The sequence below is a fragment of the Furipterus horrens genome, unplaced genomic scaffold, assembly GCF_987537825.1.
Source record: "Furipterus horrens unplaced genomic scaffold, mFurHor1.1.pri manual_scaffold_5, whole genome shotgun sequence".
Classification (NCBI taxonomy): Eukaryota; Metazoa; Chordata; class Mammalia; order Chiroptera; family Furipteridae; genus Furipterus; species Furipterus horrens.
Genome location: NW_028327175.1, coordinates 59,944,331 through 59,961,089, shown reverse-complemented (window position 1 = coordinate 59,961,089; position 16,759 = coordinate 59,944,331). Strand labels below are relative to the sequence as shown.

At 36.1% G+C, this 16,759-nt stretch overlaps 1 protein-coding gene across 1 annotated transcript; it reads left to right on the top strand.

Moving 5' to 3' along the window:
* Positions 1–320: 320 nt before the first annotated feature.
* Positions 321–14,406, top strand: ARRDC3 (arrestin domain containing 3). The gene is made up of 8 exons (XM_090276483.1): positions 321–805; positions 4,694–4,775; positions 6,618–6,765; positions 7,907–8,009; positions 8,548–8,804; positions 9,139–9,301; positions 9,558–9,712; positions 11,716–14,406. Exons 1-8 carry the CDS (start codon positions 526–528, stop codon positions 11,770–11,772), a joined length of 1,245 nt encoding a protein of 414 aa, XP_090132609.1. The 5' UTR covers positions 321–525; the 3' UTR covers positions 11,773–14,406.
* The last annotated feature ends 2,353 nt before the right edge of the window (positions 14,407–16,759 follow it).

Below are 16,759 nucleotides of genomic sequence, written 5' to 3'. Positions count from 1 at the left end.
AGTGTCCCCCTCGGCCATTATCTTTAAATAGTGTGCTGGTAAGGGGCTCCACACTGCACGTCGAGGGTTTACGGTAGCCTGACTACCAATAGGAGCCCACAATGAAGAGAAGTCTGGTTCAGCCTCCCGGCAGCCCCAGTATCTTCTTCCCTAAGCCGTGCACCTACGGTACCCTAGAGCAAGGGAGCGAGCCCGGCGCGGGAGGGTGCGCGCAGGGAGGGCGGGCAGCCTCGGCCTGCGCATGCGCGGTGCGAGTTGTTTTTCACAAAGCTGCTCTTAAAGTGAGCTGGCAAGCTCCAGCCGCCCGTCTTTGTAAGGAGACCACTGAGACTAGCAGGATCGTGGAGCAGCAGCGTCTTCGCTGCCCTGACTTTTTAAGAAATTTCAATGAACTATTTGTAAAGAATCACTGATCCTGCCTGCAGGCTTTTTGCACGGCAAAGACATCGATCAGTGTTAAGATCACATCTTATATGTGATCTTGGCTTGTCTTACATTATATTTTTATAGATTTTTGTTATAAACATGGTGCTGGGAAAGGTGAAGAGTTTGACAATAAGCTTTGACTGTCTTAATGACAGCAATGTCCCTGTGTATTCTAGTGGGGATACAGTCTCAGGAAGGGTGAATTTAGAAGTTACTGGAGAAATCAGAGTAAAATCTCTTAAAATTCATGCCAGAGGACATGCAAAAGTACGCTGGACCGAATCGAGAAACGCCGGCTCCAATACTGCCTATACACAGAATTACACTGAAGAAGTAGAGTATTTCAACCATAAAGACATCTTAATTGGACACGAAAGAGGTAAGTTTTTATATTATTCAGAAATAATTAAACCTGTTTTCTTTGGGAATGTACCTTTTAATTTTTCTGAATTAATATAATTCTATCCCTAGCATACACATAGCAGTTTGATGAAAAGATTAGCAAAGTTGGAAGATTCTGATTCCCCTTGACATTCATCGTGTGTTAAGTCGTAATGCATGCAGGCATCTGCAAAGTGACTGCAAACTGCACTTATTCAACTACCGCTATAGCCGGCTTGGTATGTGCCTTACGCACTTGCCATCCATTTGCACCTTACTTATAAATTCTGCTTAAACCCGACTCAATAATTTTACTGTTGTCAACTGAATTGCTAAAAGCTGCAGTCCAGTGTTGGTTTTCCCTGTACTCTGCAACTTTAGATATTAAAATCTAACCTTCAATCAAGAAATGAAATAACATCTTTAAGTGGGTTAATAGGGTATTTCATTTTTTATATTGACACGCAAAAAACTTTAAAGAATCGATCATTCTTCTTTCATAAAGGGTATCTGTGCCTTATTTTGACATATGGTATCAACACCCCACGTGTTCTTTCCGTATTATTCTCAATTCCTTCAGAAATTTGTATCAAGCATTCTCTATTTTAAAGGACGTTATCTATCATTGTGGTGGGTTTCAAATCAGTTTTAGAAGCCATTTAGGGTCAGTGATTTTCCTTTTTGAGCATCATGCCTAACTTTGAAACATGCTTTCAGTGAAACCCATGCCAGTCAAATGAAATTGAAAAGTATTCGGCACATTGGATTTGATTTTTTGGTTAGAAAAGGGAGATAAGGGGTTGTCAGATGTTGAAGGGGTCCAGCGATGTCCAATCTATTGTTTAAATCATTACATTGAGGAAATACAGAAGACTCTAAGCTTGTTTTTCTAAGTTTCCACCCTTTGTTAGAAGCGGTTCAATCCTGTTTCGGACCAGTTCTGGGGGGTGGTGAGGAGGGGCGCTTGTTCAGCTCTCAGCAGATTGGTTGCACGCGTCAGGTGGTGGCGATGACTTAATTCCTAGACCAAGAAGAATATAATATTAAAACTGGTTATGTAATTTTGTACTTCTCCTTTTGAATGCAATATTTAGTTCAAATGTGGACTATTTTTCAAAGACTAGATCCCATTTTTACCCTCGTTTTTAATGTTAAAACACACACATGCCTGAGGAAGTGCACATTGAACTAAGGCAAGTGTAGAAATGAAGGATGCTTTCAATTAACAGCATTAATGCGCTTTTTTAAAATAGTAAATCCATTCTTTAATTAGGTTTCAATCACAGATGGGTAATTTACATCCTGAAATAATTTCTGACTAATCTCACCAAGCAGTAACGCTGATAAGTGCTAATGCCTAATGACAGCCATTGTATTTGCTGAAAAGCAGAAACCTGAGTTTGTTCGAACCTTTCTGGATATTGCAGCTTTTTATAAAATGGTGAAAACGAAAGGTTTTTAAAGAGTTGAAACTCGAAATGGGGTAAAAGTAGAATAACGACTTACGGGGACAAACGCAATTTTATTAGCTGCTCTCTTGATTTCAAGGTAAAATAAACTGTGTGCCCTATAACCCCACAAAATACCCCTCAAATCCCTGAACAGCGTGGACGAGTTCTTAGCCCGAAATAGTTTCAATGACTTTAAACTGGGACCTCTCAAACTAGCCTGGTGACTGAGACCCCGCCCCGAGCGACCAGCGATAGGCGGAGCTCGGTTTGTTAGCCTGTTGCTAAGGCGATGCCAGGCTCGTGATTGGATTGGGTGCAGGCGGGTGGGGAGAGTGGGTCGAGCCGGTTGGGGCGAGGCTTAGAACCGGCGTGCGCCGGTAAAGGTCCCTCCAGAGTGGTTGCCCCCGCCCCAACTCGGGTCCCTCCCCCGCTGGAGGTGCCTGGAGCCTGTGTCACGTCGTGTCCTGTTGACTCCTTACCCCGGCCTGTGTTGGGCCCTGAAATAATCGCAGGCTTCAAAAGGGTAGATGGGAGAAGCTCCTTCTGGTCTTACAGGTGCCGAATGGCGCAACTTTAGCTGACAGCCCTATTCAGAGGGAATTTGGGTGGACAGGGATCGCAGGACCCCGTTTTACTAGTTTTCGGATGTAAGATGTCAGGTAGTTTCTGTGAACGGTTGTTTTCCTCTTAGCTAAAACAAAGCATAGTCCCCGACCTACTTTGGCATGAGATCCGCTACCTTGATTTGACCTGAGAGCGCAAAGGCTGGCCAAGGAAGGGAAGGAAAAGTGACTTAACATTCAGAGTTGGGCGAAGGCCTAGACAAGTGTTCCGTACCCCCGCCCATTGTTTCCCCGGGGCGTTTGTCCGCCCCCAACCCTTCGTCGCCCCAGTTTCTCACTGCACTGTAAAGGTGTTGGGGTGGCTCGAGCCAGATAGAACCGGTCACCGGCTGGGGCGTGTAAAGCGGAAGCGCCGCCGCAGGGTCGCCCCGCCCCCGGTCCAGCAGGCTAGGCTGCGCGAGCGCGAGCGCCGGCGACGTATGCCGTATGTATAGCGGGGCGCGCGGGCGACGGCGGCGCGCGGGCGGGCCGGCTGGGATCTGCTGGCGCCGGTTTAGGCCGGTCCTCTCCTGCTCCGTTCTAGTTCTTGATTGACAGCCCGGCACTTGTTTACCACTGCGCTGCCGCCGCGACTCGCTTCAATGAGACTGCTGAGCTGGCACAGAAAGGGATCGAGAAGGGAGAAAAGCGAAGGGGGCGCAAACTTGGGGCGCTCTCAGGGCGACGAATTTAAATGACCCTCAACACACCAGCCAGGTTTTGGTGCCGAAAGTCGTTCAGAGGATTTACACACGGGACGAGGAAAATAGTACTGAGATGAAAATAAATCGTCGCTCTTGCATGAAAGTATCCACATCTAGGGGCTTTTTTCTTCTTTATTAGGGGGGCGTCACTTTTTTGTGTGTATATTCACTACTTCTTGATGGAAAATGATAATACCAGTTTAGTCAACTTTCATGATACAGGTCTTCGAGTGTTAAAGACTCCTGCACCGAGAAAAAACTACATAAATGAAACAATTACCTAGTCAGACCCTCAAAAATTTTTTTTACAATCCAGAATCCCCTCCTTCCCACTTTTTAGATAATATTCTGGGGACATTTTAAAAATAGTCTGACTAAAAGCAATTGGTTCTAAAATGAAAGGTCATTCCTTTTTTTCAAGCAAGTGGAAACAACCTAGTTAGACTATTATTTTTCAAGGATGTAGGACTGTTGTTGCCCAGCTAACAGGGACCTTTTCAATCTGGGATACATTATTTATATATATGAGCAAATTTTTAGATGTTGCTAGGACAGACTTCCTGTCATCGTTTTAGGTTCAATAAAGAATTTATATTTTTATCCATGAAACTCACATTAAAATTACTGTTCCTTTTTTTTCTTTTAACTCCAACATCTATTTGACAAAGTTTTCTAGTGACTTCATAATTTTAACATTCTCATTTGCCTTGACTGACATATTTAAAGATTTACGTGAAGTTTTCATTCCATATATGTGTGTATATAGTCAATATGATAGATTTAAGGAAATATTTGGAGACATAGGCAACACCTTAGCCTGAGAGCTGAATCTTTAGTTGAGCATATTTATTACTCTATTAGATACAGAGGCCTTATGGTTCAGGTGACTCTCCATTAAAGGACACTTATGGGGAATAAGTATTAATTATCTCCATGTCACAGATGAGCCAACTGAATACTTGGGATTTTTATTTTACCCAGAGAAGTGATGAAGTTGGAATTAGAACTCTCTCAGACTCTAAAATTTAAGGCCTTAATTAATATATGAGCATCCTAAAAGTTAAACCACCATGAAGAGTGTGTAACGGTTTTATTATAGGTTTTTTTGTTTTCTTTTTTTGTGTTTTAGATGATGATAATTCCGAAGAAGGCTTCAGCACTATTCATTCAGGAAGGCATGAATATGCATTCAGCTTTGAGCTTCCACAGACGTAAGTATTAGAAGTAACTGGCAGTTTTATTGGCATCCATTCTTTTAAAATTAAAACTATTATGTTTTCATATTTTTAGTTAAAAAAAACCATTTTCATTATTAAATCTTGCTAGAGGAAAACAATGTTCTATTTTTTAATGAAGTGTGGCGAAATTATAGAAAGCAAAGCTTAATTCTTAGTACTCTGCCTCAAGATTTATGAGGTTTTTAAAACTTAAATATTTCATTTAACGTGAGTGAATTGAAAGATGCTAATCACATATTTAGGCACTGTATGCTTAGTTTATCACCAGTTAGCATTAACAGGAAAGGTAAAACATTTTAATAAACCTCTCATCAGTAATTTATAAAAATTCAGTGTTCTATCTTTTTTGCTAATATTAACCAACAACAGTAAGCTAAGAACATAAACATAATTAGGAATATTCTTTCTTTAGAAGTGATGTTCTTTTGATATGAATTCAATAGCCTCTATGCAAAGAGCTATTGGGAAGGTCACAAGGAAACATCCATTATAGATACTGTAATATAAGGCTTGGGATGTGGTAGGAAAGGGGTATATTCTTAAAGTAATAAAAGATTGTTGAAAAGGTTATAACTGTTTTTAAATAATGCCTTTAACAGATACTATAACATGCAAGGTGGCACTTGTGCCCGATGTTCTGGAGGATAAACTTACATTACAGAAGAATTTATCAAATGCAATATGTACATGATTCTATATTCGTTAATTCTAGTACTAAGTTGTTTTCTGTGGATAGAGTTTATAAATGTTATTTTTCAGTATTCTGTTTACCATATTACTTAACATCATTTTAAATATAATACCCTAATCTACTTTCTGAGAGAAATATTTTAAGTCTGTGGATACACTAAGGCTAATACTGGGCCTACCAAAATACTGCATTTTATTTTTCTGTGATATGTAATAAGTTAATGCAAGAGTCTAAATGCTAAAAAAAAAAATTGTATCAACACTGCTACTTCCCATACTAATCTAAGTTAGCACTCTACCTTGTAAATAACTAAATGCTGGGCATTTTTCTAATGAAATATGAAAAAGAGACTAAAATAAAATTTTTTAGAAGTAATAAAATCTAGCAAAGTTGAAAAGAGTTCTAATTTCCTGATTTCCTTGATATAGGTCAATAGAAATGCCTAGGATTTTTTTTTTGTTTTTTGTGGTTTTTTGTGGTTTTTTTTGTTTTTTTTTCATTTTCAGCCTATAGAGGAAAGTTTGAGACATGGCCAAAAAGAAAACAGGAGTGAACTGGGAAATATAAAAGTCTTTTAACATTTCAGTGGACTATATGAAATGTGAAAAGTATTGAAACTGTGATAACTATGGTAGGCCTTTTCTAGACCTTAGTAAGCAGTTGCTATAACAAGAAATAATAATTCCTAGCAAATGAATAGTGAACCACTGTAAGATATTTGGTCTGAATGTTTAACCAGTGTCTATAATTTCTCAACTGAAATAGTTAAACCATTCTCAACTTTATTTTTAAATTAAATTCTTGACCTTTTCAATAATTGTTCATCCCCAAATTTTCATAATTTCGCCACTGACATTAAAAGTAGCTTCTTCTTTGTTTAAAGGAATTGTATTCTTCTGGCCTTTTTAAACAAAATTTCTATAATATTTTCCTACTATCAATTGTTATTTGGAAACAAGCCTTTTCCCCAATGACTTATCCCTTTGGAAATTTATAAAAATTATATGTTTGATAGCTCACTGATCTAAAAACAGTACAATATATTAACACTTCTATGCTGACCTACTATATAATTATTAGAAAGAAGCACAAGATTAATATATTGACCTTTATATTCTGCACAGACCACTTGCTACCTCATTCGAAGGCCGACATGGCAGTGTGCGCTATTGGGTGAAAGCCGAATTGCACAGGCCTTGGCTTCTACCAGTAAAATTAAAGAAGGAATTTACAGTCTTTGAGCATATAGATATCAACACTCCTTCATTACTGGTAAGAATTGACTGAATTCTTCATTCTTTGTTTTTGGCAAATCAATACCAAAGAATAATCACCTAAACTGTAATTTTAAAATAGTGATTTTATTTTTAATTTTTATAAATACTAACTTTAAGAAAAAATACAGTTAAGGGCACACAAACTATGAAGAATATGGTCATATGTTCTGATACTATAGTATTAAATAAATTTTGAAGACCAGTATATGTTATGAAATTTCTCTTACTAAGAAGATAATGGGAGTAACATAAAATCTGTTCCCTGGGTAATTTCAGTAGAGGAGGAATGGTAGTGTTCATATTATTATTAAGACAGTATCACTTAACTTGAAATTATCATAACGTAAAATTTGTATTGCTTTAAATTATTCCAATGCAGGGATGTCAAACGATGGGGAGATTATCACTTGCATCAAAAATCTTAATTCTATTTTATTTTTTTATTTTTATTTATTTATTTTTTTTAATGGAGAAAATCCTTCTGCTTTATTTAGCGTAATAAAACATATAGTACTGCTTTTGGGCTTCGACCTACTTCTACTCTTAATTCTATTTTAAAGAAATTCTTTTTAATTGTACTTTTTCAGTAGATTCCAATTTGACTTCAGAAACATTAATTGGTTTAAACAAATGATAACATCGTTAACCAAATAAGAATTAATTTTTTAAATGAGCAGTTTTCCTTTGTGTACATACTGATTTTCATATTCTCAAAGAACGATGTTAACATTTGGGATTTTAACCAAGTTGCTTTTTAAGCTGTTTTGTTGGGTTGGTTATTTTTTTTAAGGCAGTTTAAATGGAATGTGGAAAGGGTTTTTTTATGTTTGTTTGTTGGTTTGGTTTTTAATTACTGTATATATAAATAGTGTGGGCTAAAACTATGTTTATGGAATATGGTGTTAAGCCCTGTACCCTTTTTTCTTTAATTGAATGAAAACTTATATAAAAATAAAAATATTACAATTAAGAGCCATTGGTTAGTGTAAAAAAAAAAAGTATTTTTGGCTACCAACAAAAAGGCAACGCTGCTTTTACTTCTAAATACTCCAAGAATTTAGGATTGTATTTTAAAACATTTCATTACAGTCCCAACTCATAAAATTGATCTTTTTCTCTAAATTTATTTCTTACAGTCACCCCAAGCAGGCACAAAAGAAAAGACTCTCTGTTGCTGGTTCTGTACCTCAGGCCCAATATCCTTAAGTGCCAAAATCGAAAGGAAGGGCTATACCCCAGGTATGTATGAAATGGATTCTCACAAAAAACAATCTTCACTTAGCTTTTTTGTTTAAATTCACAATATTTCAAATAAATGCAAACATGATACAGTATTCTTTAGTAAAATACCACAAGTTGAGTTTATCCAGTTTTTATTCATAAATTAGAATGTAGTCTTTTTTTTAAAGATTGTGTTTATTTTTAGAGGGAGGGGAAGGGAGAGAGAAAGGGAGAGAAACATTGATTGGTCGCCTCTTCTACGCACCCTGTTTGGGGACCGAACCCACAACCCAGGCATGTGCACCAACTAGGAATCCAATTAGCAACCCCTCCCTTTGCAGGACGACATCCAACTGAGCCTCACCAGTCAGGGCTATAGTTTACTTTTTTAAAAGAGTACTGTAAATGCGTAATTCAAGTTACTTGCCACTCTTCGGACAGCTTTTCATCCATGTAATCTGCTGAATTTTGCAACATTAGCCTAGGAATCTACATTTGTTTTGGCAATTTGCTTTGTTTTGTTTTCTTAACAATTGATAATTTTTCCCCTTTCTAGGTGAATCAATTCAGATATTTGCTGAGATTGAGAACTGCTCTTCCCGAATGGTGGTGCCAAAGGCAGCCATTTACCAAACACAGGCCTTCTATGCCAAAGGGAAAATGAAGGAAGTAAAACAGCTTGTGGCTAACTTGCGAGGAGAATCCTTATCATCTGGGAAGACAGAGACGTGGAATGGCAAGTTGCTGAAAATTCCACCAGTTTCTCCATCTATCCTCGATTGTAGTATAATCCGTGTGGAATATTCACTAATGGTATGCATAAATTTAAGGTGTTTTTGTTTTAAGTCTTAAAGTCAATGAGGATATCATTTTTTCTTATATCCAAGATTTGATTTTTATATTCCATATAACATAAATAAATATAAATCTTTATGTAGTCTGAGTTATAATTACTAATTTTTTCTTATATGTATATAAATGTACTATATAGTATTATACATACTGGATAAACTTTTCTTGTATATCATATGTATATAATTAAAAAATTAAGTAAATGAGGACCTTAGATAACATTAAAATTGGGTTACTAATTTTTTAAAAGGAAATGTATTGGCATTCTAACCCTAGCATCTCCTTTTACTGTTAGGTATATGTGGATATTCCTGGAGCTATGGATTTATTTCTTAATTTGCCTCTTGTCATCGGTACCATTCCTCTACATCCATTTGGTAGCAGAACCTCAAGTGTAAGCAGTCAGTGTAGCATGAATATGAACTGGCTTGGTTTATCCCTACCTGAAAGACCTGAAGGTAATTTAATATAATGTATATCTAAGTTTAATCTTTTATTATTTTTAAGAACATCATTTTGTTCCTAGTATTTATGAGTAAATTTTTGTCTATACCTCAAAAGAGTAGATGTGCCCCTAATGTTAGATTTAAAACATATATCCCTAGATTTGAACACAAATTTTACCTTGATATTTCTTTTTAATACCTACTATTCTGTGTATTTTGACATGCATAAGAACATGCTGTTCGAATTGCGTGTATCTTTTTCCTTCAGCACCACCCAGCTATGCAGAAGTGGTAACAGAGGAACAAAGGCGGAACAATCTTGCTCCAGTGAGTGCTTGTGATGACTTTGAGAGAGCACTTCAAGGACCACTGTTTGCATATATCCAGGAGTTTCGGTTCTTGCCTCCACCTCTCTATTCAGAGGTAAGTACCAACTCCTTAAGTATAACATGGGCTGGCTGTCTTGGGAAACATCATTGTAGACATTAATTTATATTTTAAAGCATCAACAGAACAGGGATTTTTGCAAGCATGGATTAATAAAGAATCTTATTTGTCATCCCTTTCCAATTTAATTCTTACATGTCTTAACATTCTCGACCATGAGGGAAAATAACACTTGAAATGACATCTTAAACAACTTTCTTACACTGTTAGATAATTTTTATTCCTCTCGTATTTGAGGGCAGCTAAGCTCTTAGGTGAATAAAACATGGCCCTTGCTTGGGAAGAGTTCACAGTCTGGTGAAAAAAACAAACTTAGAAGCAAAATATTACGTAAAAATGAAAAAGGAATTCACAGGCTTCCCTGAGAAAGGTGATTATTAAGCTAGATCCTGAAAAATAGTACTCCTCAAAAGATAGGGTAGTTTGGGCAGGAAGAACATGTGCAAAGGCAAGTAAGGGGTGGGGGCATGCAGCAATTTCAATTCTGGACATTTCAGAATGCATGTATACATAATACACATTTTGAGGGGCTTTAAAGTTAGCCTTGATACCAATATAATAACAAATAGTTTTGTAAGTCACTAAAATTAGCGTTTTCCTTTTAGTTACTGTAGTTTAGACAGTCATTCACCCTGAAATATTACTCCCAAGTAAGACACAAAAGGATTGTTTTGTTCTTCAGCAAATTTCTCTTATTCCCCTTCCCCCCAACACCATGCCGTGACTAGAAGAGTCAGTTTTCCTTGGATGTAGCTAATATGAGATACACTTTATTCATTGATTATAGGATATTCACAATCTGTTCTTGAAAATTCTTAGACATAATTTTTCTATCCAACTATTCCAATTCATATAATTTTCCATTAGATGCCAAAATGTTCTCCCACTTGTAACGAATTTAATTACCACATTTTTATTCAGACATTTCTGTCTTATTAATTCAGTCATTTCTCATTGAATCTGAGACTTCTTCACTGTCCAGGTATTTTAAAAGAATGGCAATCTAACCACTTTTTATTCTACCTCCTTTCAAAAATGAACTAAAGATAATTAAGAAAATTAAAAACTTTTAAAACCATAAGTTGGTTCAGGTTTTGAGATAAGTAACATCTAACCACATAAAGGGGAGGTTAAAAAGCTAATTTTTTACTTCTTTTTTCTTTAAAAGATGGTCATTAAAAGAAAGAAAAGATATGAAAGTTGTTCCAGAGATAGAGAAGGTGGGAAGCCTCTCTATCTGTGGTGGGTTCAGCATTGCTATTTCTCTTCTTTCTTTTTTTAAAGGTTTTTATTTACTTTCAGAAAGAGGGGAAGGGAGGGAGAAAGAGAAGGAGAGAAGCATGAGTGTGTATGAGAGATACATTGGCTTGTCTTGCATGCCCTCAACTGGAGATCTGGCCCGCAACCCAGGCATATGCTCTGACTGCAAATCGAACCAGCAACCTTTAGGTTTGCAGGCTGACACTCAATCCACTGAGCCACACCAACCAGGGCAGCATTGCTGTTTCTTGATACACACTATTCCTGGGCCCTTTCTCAGGTTTCAGACCCCTGAGTTAACTACCTCACATAGTAGCAAGAACATTGCTTACACAACTGCATTCTTCCTAAAGCCTACAGAAGAGATGAGTTGACTTTTTTATAAAGAAATGAAAGGGATACTTGACAAAACCATATTGTTGCCATAAAGATGATTTTCATTGTGTATTTGAGTGTTAATTACTACCAAGTGCTGAGTAAAACCCCATTCACTGAAAATTTAACCATTAGCTTTTCGGGCATATGTTTATAAATTTTATTGTTAATCTAGTAATTGCATTTCAGGCATTATAGATAATACTAGTACCCTTTCCTCCCCATGTAAGCTGTGTATGTTCTTTCTAATTAAATCTCTCAACTAATACTCAAAATCTGAGTCATTTGCTGCATTTTTTTCTAGACCTTATCAGATACCTCATAATTGGTTTTTCTCTTTCTAGATTGATCCAAATCCTGATCAGTCAGCAGATGATAGACCATCCTGCCCCTCTCGTTGAAGGAACACTGGGGTTAAATCAAGTTGATATGGATTTCGAACTGTATTTCTTCCCAGCTGAGGAGGGAGAAGCATCTTGGAGACACGTTTTCAGAGGAAGTGGAATTGCTTTTGCCCAGAAAAATGGCAAATACATGAAACAACCAGTGATCATGCTTTAGAAGCCTACAGCAACATTCTGGGACTGATCCAACATGCTTGAAGATCTAAGCTTTTCTCCTTTAAAACTGGCACATACCAGGAGCAGTCTTCTTAGCCTATGGTCATCTGTGTCAAGACACCACATTCTAAAGAGGGATGATTTCCTTCTTTTGATTTGAAAATTTGCACATGCTCAATGCTTACATTGTGCGGTTCAATGTCACTACAGCTTTTTTTTTTTTCCATTTATGCCAGACTTTTGATACTCTTTTAAAACTTGTTTGTGGTCAGCACAACAAGAAACAAAAGAAAGCTTTGAAAGAAACTTTTAACGTGAAAAAAAAAAAAAAAAACGCACTGACTTTTTTTTTTTTTTTAATTTAATATAGCCTGGACTTGACCTGCGTATGCACATGCTCAGAAATTGTCCTACTAGGCTGACCATGTATCACCTCTTCAGCTTGGATCCTATTGTGGATTTATTTACAAACATCAAATGCCTTCAAGCCAATCCTTCTTGCTGTATGTTTTGCAGCCTACTGTAGTAGTTTCGCAACAGATATGTGGGAAAAGAGATAAGAGGAGGAAGCTAATAAGAGACTTTGTCAAGATTGTATACCTTCTTGGTTTCTTTTAAGAATTTGTTGCCTTTCTACTATTACAGCAAAGCAGCATTTTGTTACTGACTGCCTAAAATCACTTAATCTCAGGTGAACGCATCACTTGCCAAACTGTTGGAATGCTATTTTGTGTTTTGTTGCACTGTTGAGTTCTTTTTTCGTTTGTTTGGTTGGCTTTTGGAGAGGGAAATTTGGAAAAGGGACATACACAAAAGTGATAACCCACCCACATTCCCTTTTTATCGTTACAGAAGAAACTAGAAGAGCTAAGAATGGAGTAAAGAAAGGCAGTATGGCAGGCACCAGCAAAGAGTTAAGGGCTGTTGCTCTTTAAAATTATTGTTATTTTTATTATTTTAAAAATATGGAAATTTTCCAGTCATTAGAGAGGAGGAGAAAATGCATTTATTTTTATACGGAGTTACTTAATTACCTCCAAACACATATGTTGGAAATCATTTTTGCTGGTGCATGTTCAGGTTAGAAAGCTCAATTTATACATTTCCTATCCTCAAGTTTCACAGCTTGAAAACCCAAGTTTATTCTAAAAGTGTATAACTTCAAATTTATAAATAGTATAATATGTGCTGGAATAATAAGCGTTTTATATTTTTGTGGGTTTTTCTTTAAATGAGATATTTTTTCCATTACCTAAAGAAAAAACATTTTGCTAAACATGAGAAATCATTTACTTTGAGTATATGTATGTAAGAGGAAAAACGATTACATCAGTAAATTATAGTTTATATTAAAGATAATTTACAGTTGGCTTTAAAAATATACCAGCATTCATGATGACACTTAAAATGGCATTTTCCAAGGTACTATTTTAGAAGGAATTCAGCTCTGATGTTTTTAATGGAAATCAGCATCTCTGATGTTACAACATATGTGTGGAATGGGTGTTACATCTGTCCTGCCATTTAACACCCCACAGTTAATAAAAGTGACTGCAAATAATAGTAACTCTGGCTTGGTGCTTGACCTGGTTAAATACTGTCTTAAAACTTCATACAAAACAAATAGGCTTTTCCATAAGTGGCCTTTAAGAAAACATGGAAGAATTCATGTTTGAAAAATGCTGACAGGGTGAAGAAAGCCCAGTGTAAAAATGAATCACGTTTTAAGTGATTCAGTTAAAGGGTTTGGGCTCCCGTAGCAAACTAATACTAGATAATAAGGAAATGGGGGTGAAATATTTTTTTACTGTTAAATCATTTTGTGAATGTCCCCCTCAAAAAAGCTAATGGAATATTTGGCATAAAGGGCATTTGGTGGTTTTATTTTTGTTTGGGGCAGGGAGATTGTCAGAAAAATTCCTTTTCTTTTCTGTTATGTCTAACTTCTAGGGAACAATTGTTGATATGCATAAATTGTAATATTAACCACCATACACTCATAAATAACACAGGAAAACAAGAATGACCGATAGTCTGGTAATTGGCACTCAGTCACAAAATAAAATATAAAATGCTAAGTATATAAAACTTTATGAAATAAAGTTTTATTTTCCCCATTGAAAGTATTTCTTTACTTTTTTATTTACAAGCATTACTTTACTCTTTCCTAAATATTGGTCAATTCCTGATATAAGATGAGAGGTTCACAGTTGTATTCCAGTATTCAAGATGAGTCCTGATTTTTCAATTAGGAAAAGTAAAATCCAAAATGTTAGTAAAACAAAGTGCAATATTAAATGTTTGCTTTATAGATTATATTCTATGGCTGTTTGTAATTTCTCTTTTTCCCTTTTTTATTTGGTGCTGAATATGTCCTTGTAGGCTCTGTTTTAAGAAAACAATATGTGGGAAATGATTTCATTTTTCCTATTGCTCTTCCTTGTGGAAAATAAAGTGTTCTGTTTTTTTCCTTTTTGTAACTTGTTTGTGGAGATTTATTTGAATTTTAGATTATATTAGTAACTCATACATGCAAACACTATTGGGATTACTATTAAACTCTTAAACCACCTTGGGTAAGAATTGTTTCTAGACTCTACTAAAGAAAATTACTGAGGGCTTAAAGGAACTTTTAATACTAATTATTGTTTTACTTATAAATCATTAAGTTAATGGTACTTCCCTATAAAACTTGTCTTATATGAACCAAACTTAACCAGGTAAAGTAGTTTTGTTTAAGTACCAAATCCCTCTCACTGTGATATGTTCAAGTTTCTAGTATTCCAAGAGCACATAAATTTAAAAGCTACCATATTTATTAAGACAATTTTTCTAATTTTTAAAACAGTAAAAATCTGAGAATTCTTTTCCTCAATGTCTGAATTTTATAGTGATTTATAGCATTAGAAATGCTTCTGGGTTCACATTAGAATTTATCTTTCTGTGTTTATACATAGATGGATGAGTCATCAAATTGTATTTGTGCCTTATTAGATGATTCTCCCATATTCTCAAATGTATATAGACATTAAAAATGTGTTACAAAGAGATGTTTAGACAAATGTTTATAATCAATTCTATAAAAGTAGACTGTCCTAGTTAAAAAGCCAGCAATCTACACATCCTAATACAATAAGGAGTGGGAAGAGATCTAGGTTGTGTTCTGTGGCTTGGAAGATTCCTTGAACAAGATGTGTGCTTTTTAATTCCTTCATCTACAAAGTGGGCAAGTAACTATCCAAAGTCCTTTTCATCCCTGAAGGTATGAGGTTATAATACATCATTAGATAAAGAAATAATGTTCTAAGTCAATTATAACATTGGAAATTAACCACATTGCTTCTAAGTTTGCATGAATGCTTTTAGACTGATTTAAGTACATTTCAAGTTTAAGAGAGACAGTTATCTGGCTTTGCTTTTGCATTAAATCATCCCTACTTACCCAACTGCCCTAGTCATGGCCAAGCTTGGTAAAGTTATAAGGACTTGACTAACAGGAAGAAACTCGGACTAGCTTAAATGACAAGCTATTAATTTCAGGGATAAACTTTATTAAGCACCTTTACATGCAGAAATCAAATAATGCCCTGGGGATACACTTATCTCTCATTTGTTTAGTTACCCTTTTTTATATTAGCCTTATTCTTTCATGTTAGATAGGCCAGGAAAGGTGATCCCAGCCTTTATAGCTCATGGAAGAAATATCTGGAATCCCAAAATCACTTGTTTGGGGACATTCTGATAGGCCAATATGTTGAGTCATGTTTCATACCACATAAAATGGGTTTCCCAATAGAAAATGTTCTACTCCCAGAAAAAGGGAGAAAAGAGGTTACTACATTCTTGATATTTCAAGTGTTGTTCAAACCTGTAGTAATGGCATCACCTGGGATCTCGTTAGAAAAACAATGTCATGATCTATCTCAGAACATGGACCCAACATACCTGTTTATGATTCCCAGTTGATTTGTAATTACAGTAAAGTTGGAGACACTATAGCACACCAAAGAAAAGTAAAAGATGAAAACACTACTGAATAGGCAACTCTGCTTTCATGAACCCCAAACTACCTGAGTTGAGGATTTGGGGTACTTCAGTGAAAAATACACCATTTTTAATCCCAAAGCATATTCATGGCTTGATATTTTTGAGACAGAACTTTATAACTACTGAGATGGTGGCAATTATATGACTTTGGAATTTGAATTCCTATGTTAACAATCAGCAGTCCAAAACTTCCATGACTGAAAGATTAAATATTGTGCCCTTTCATTTCTCAATTTCAAAATAAATACACAAGGGAGATACATTTTTCAATTCATGAGAAAAAATCTTATTGGTACAGCAGGTCCTCAAATAATGTTGTTTTGTTATAATGTTGGTGAGGAAAAACTTGGTTCCTGCCAAAGCCACTCTCTGTGGAGTTTGCATGCCCTCCCCATATCTGTGTGGATTTTCTCTGGATTTTTCAGCTTTCTCCCACAGTCCAAAGAGATGCAAGTGAGGTGAACTGGTGTGTCTACACTGTTCCAGTCTGAGTGATGGTGGGTGTGGGTCTGAGTGTGCCCTGCAGTGGAAGGGAGGCCTGCCCAGGGTGGGGATCCATCTTGCACCCTAAGCTGTAGAAACAGGTTCCTTCCAGCTACCACTATGGACTGGAATAAGCAGGTTGGAAAAGAATGATGTTACTTGTTTTTATACATTTTAAAAAATATCTGTATAGCTCACATTTATTACATTGTTTGATGTTAGAAGTGTTTTGGGTCTTTAGATGTTTGGTGACGTGCTTGTGACCAGAAATATGCCATGGGAACTTAACTCTTGTACA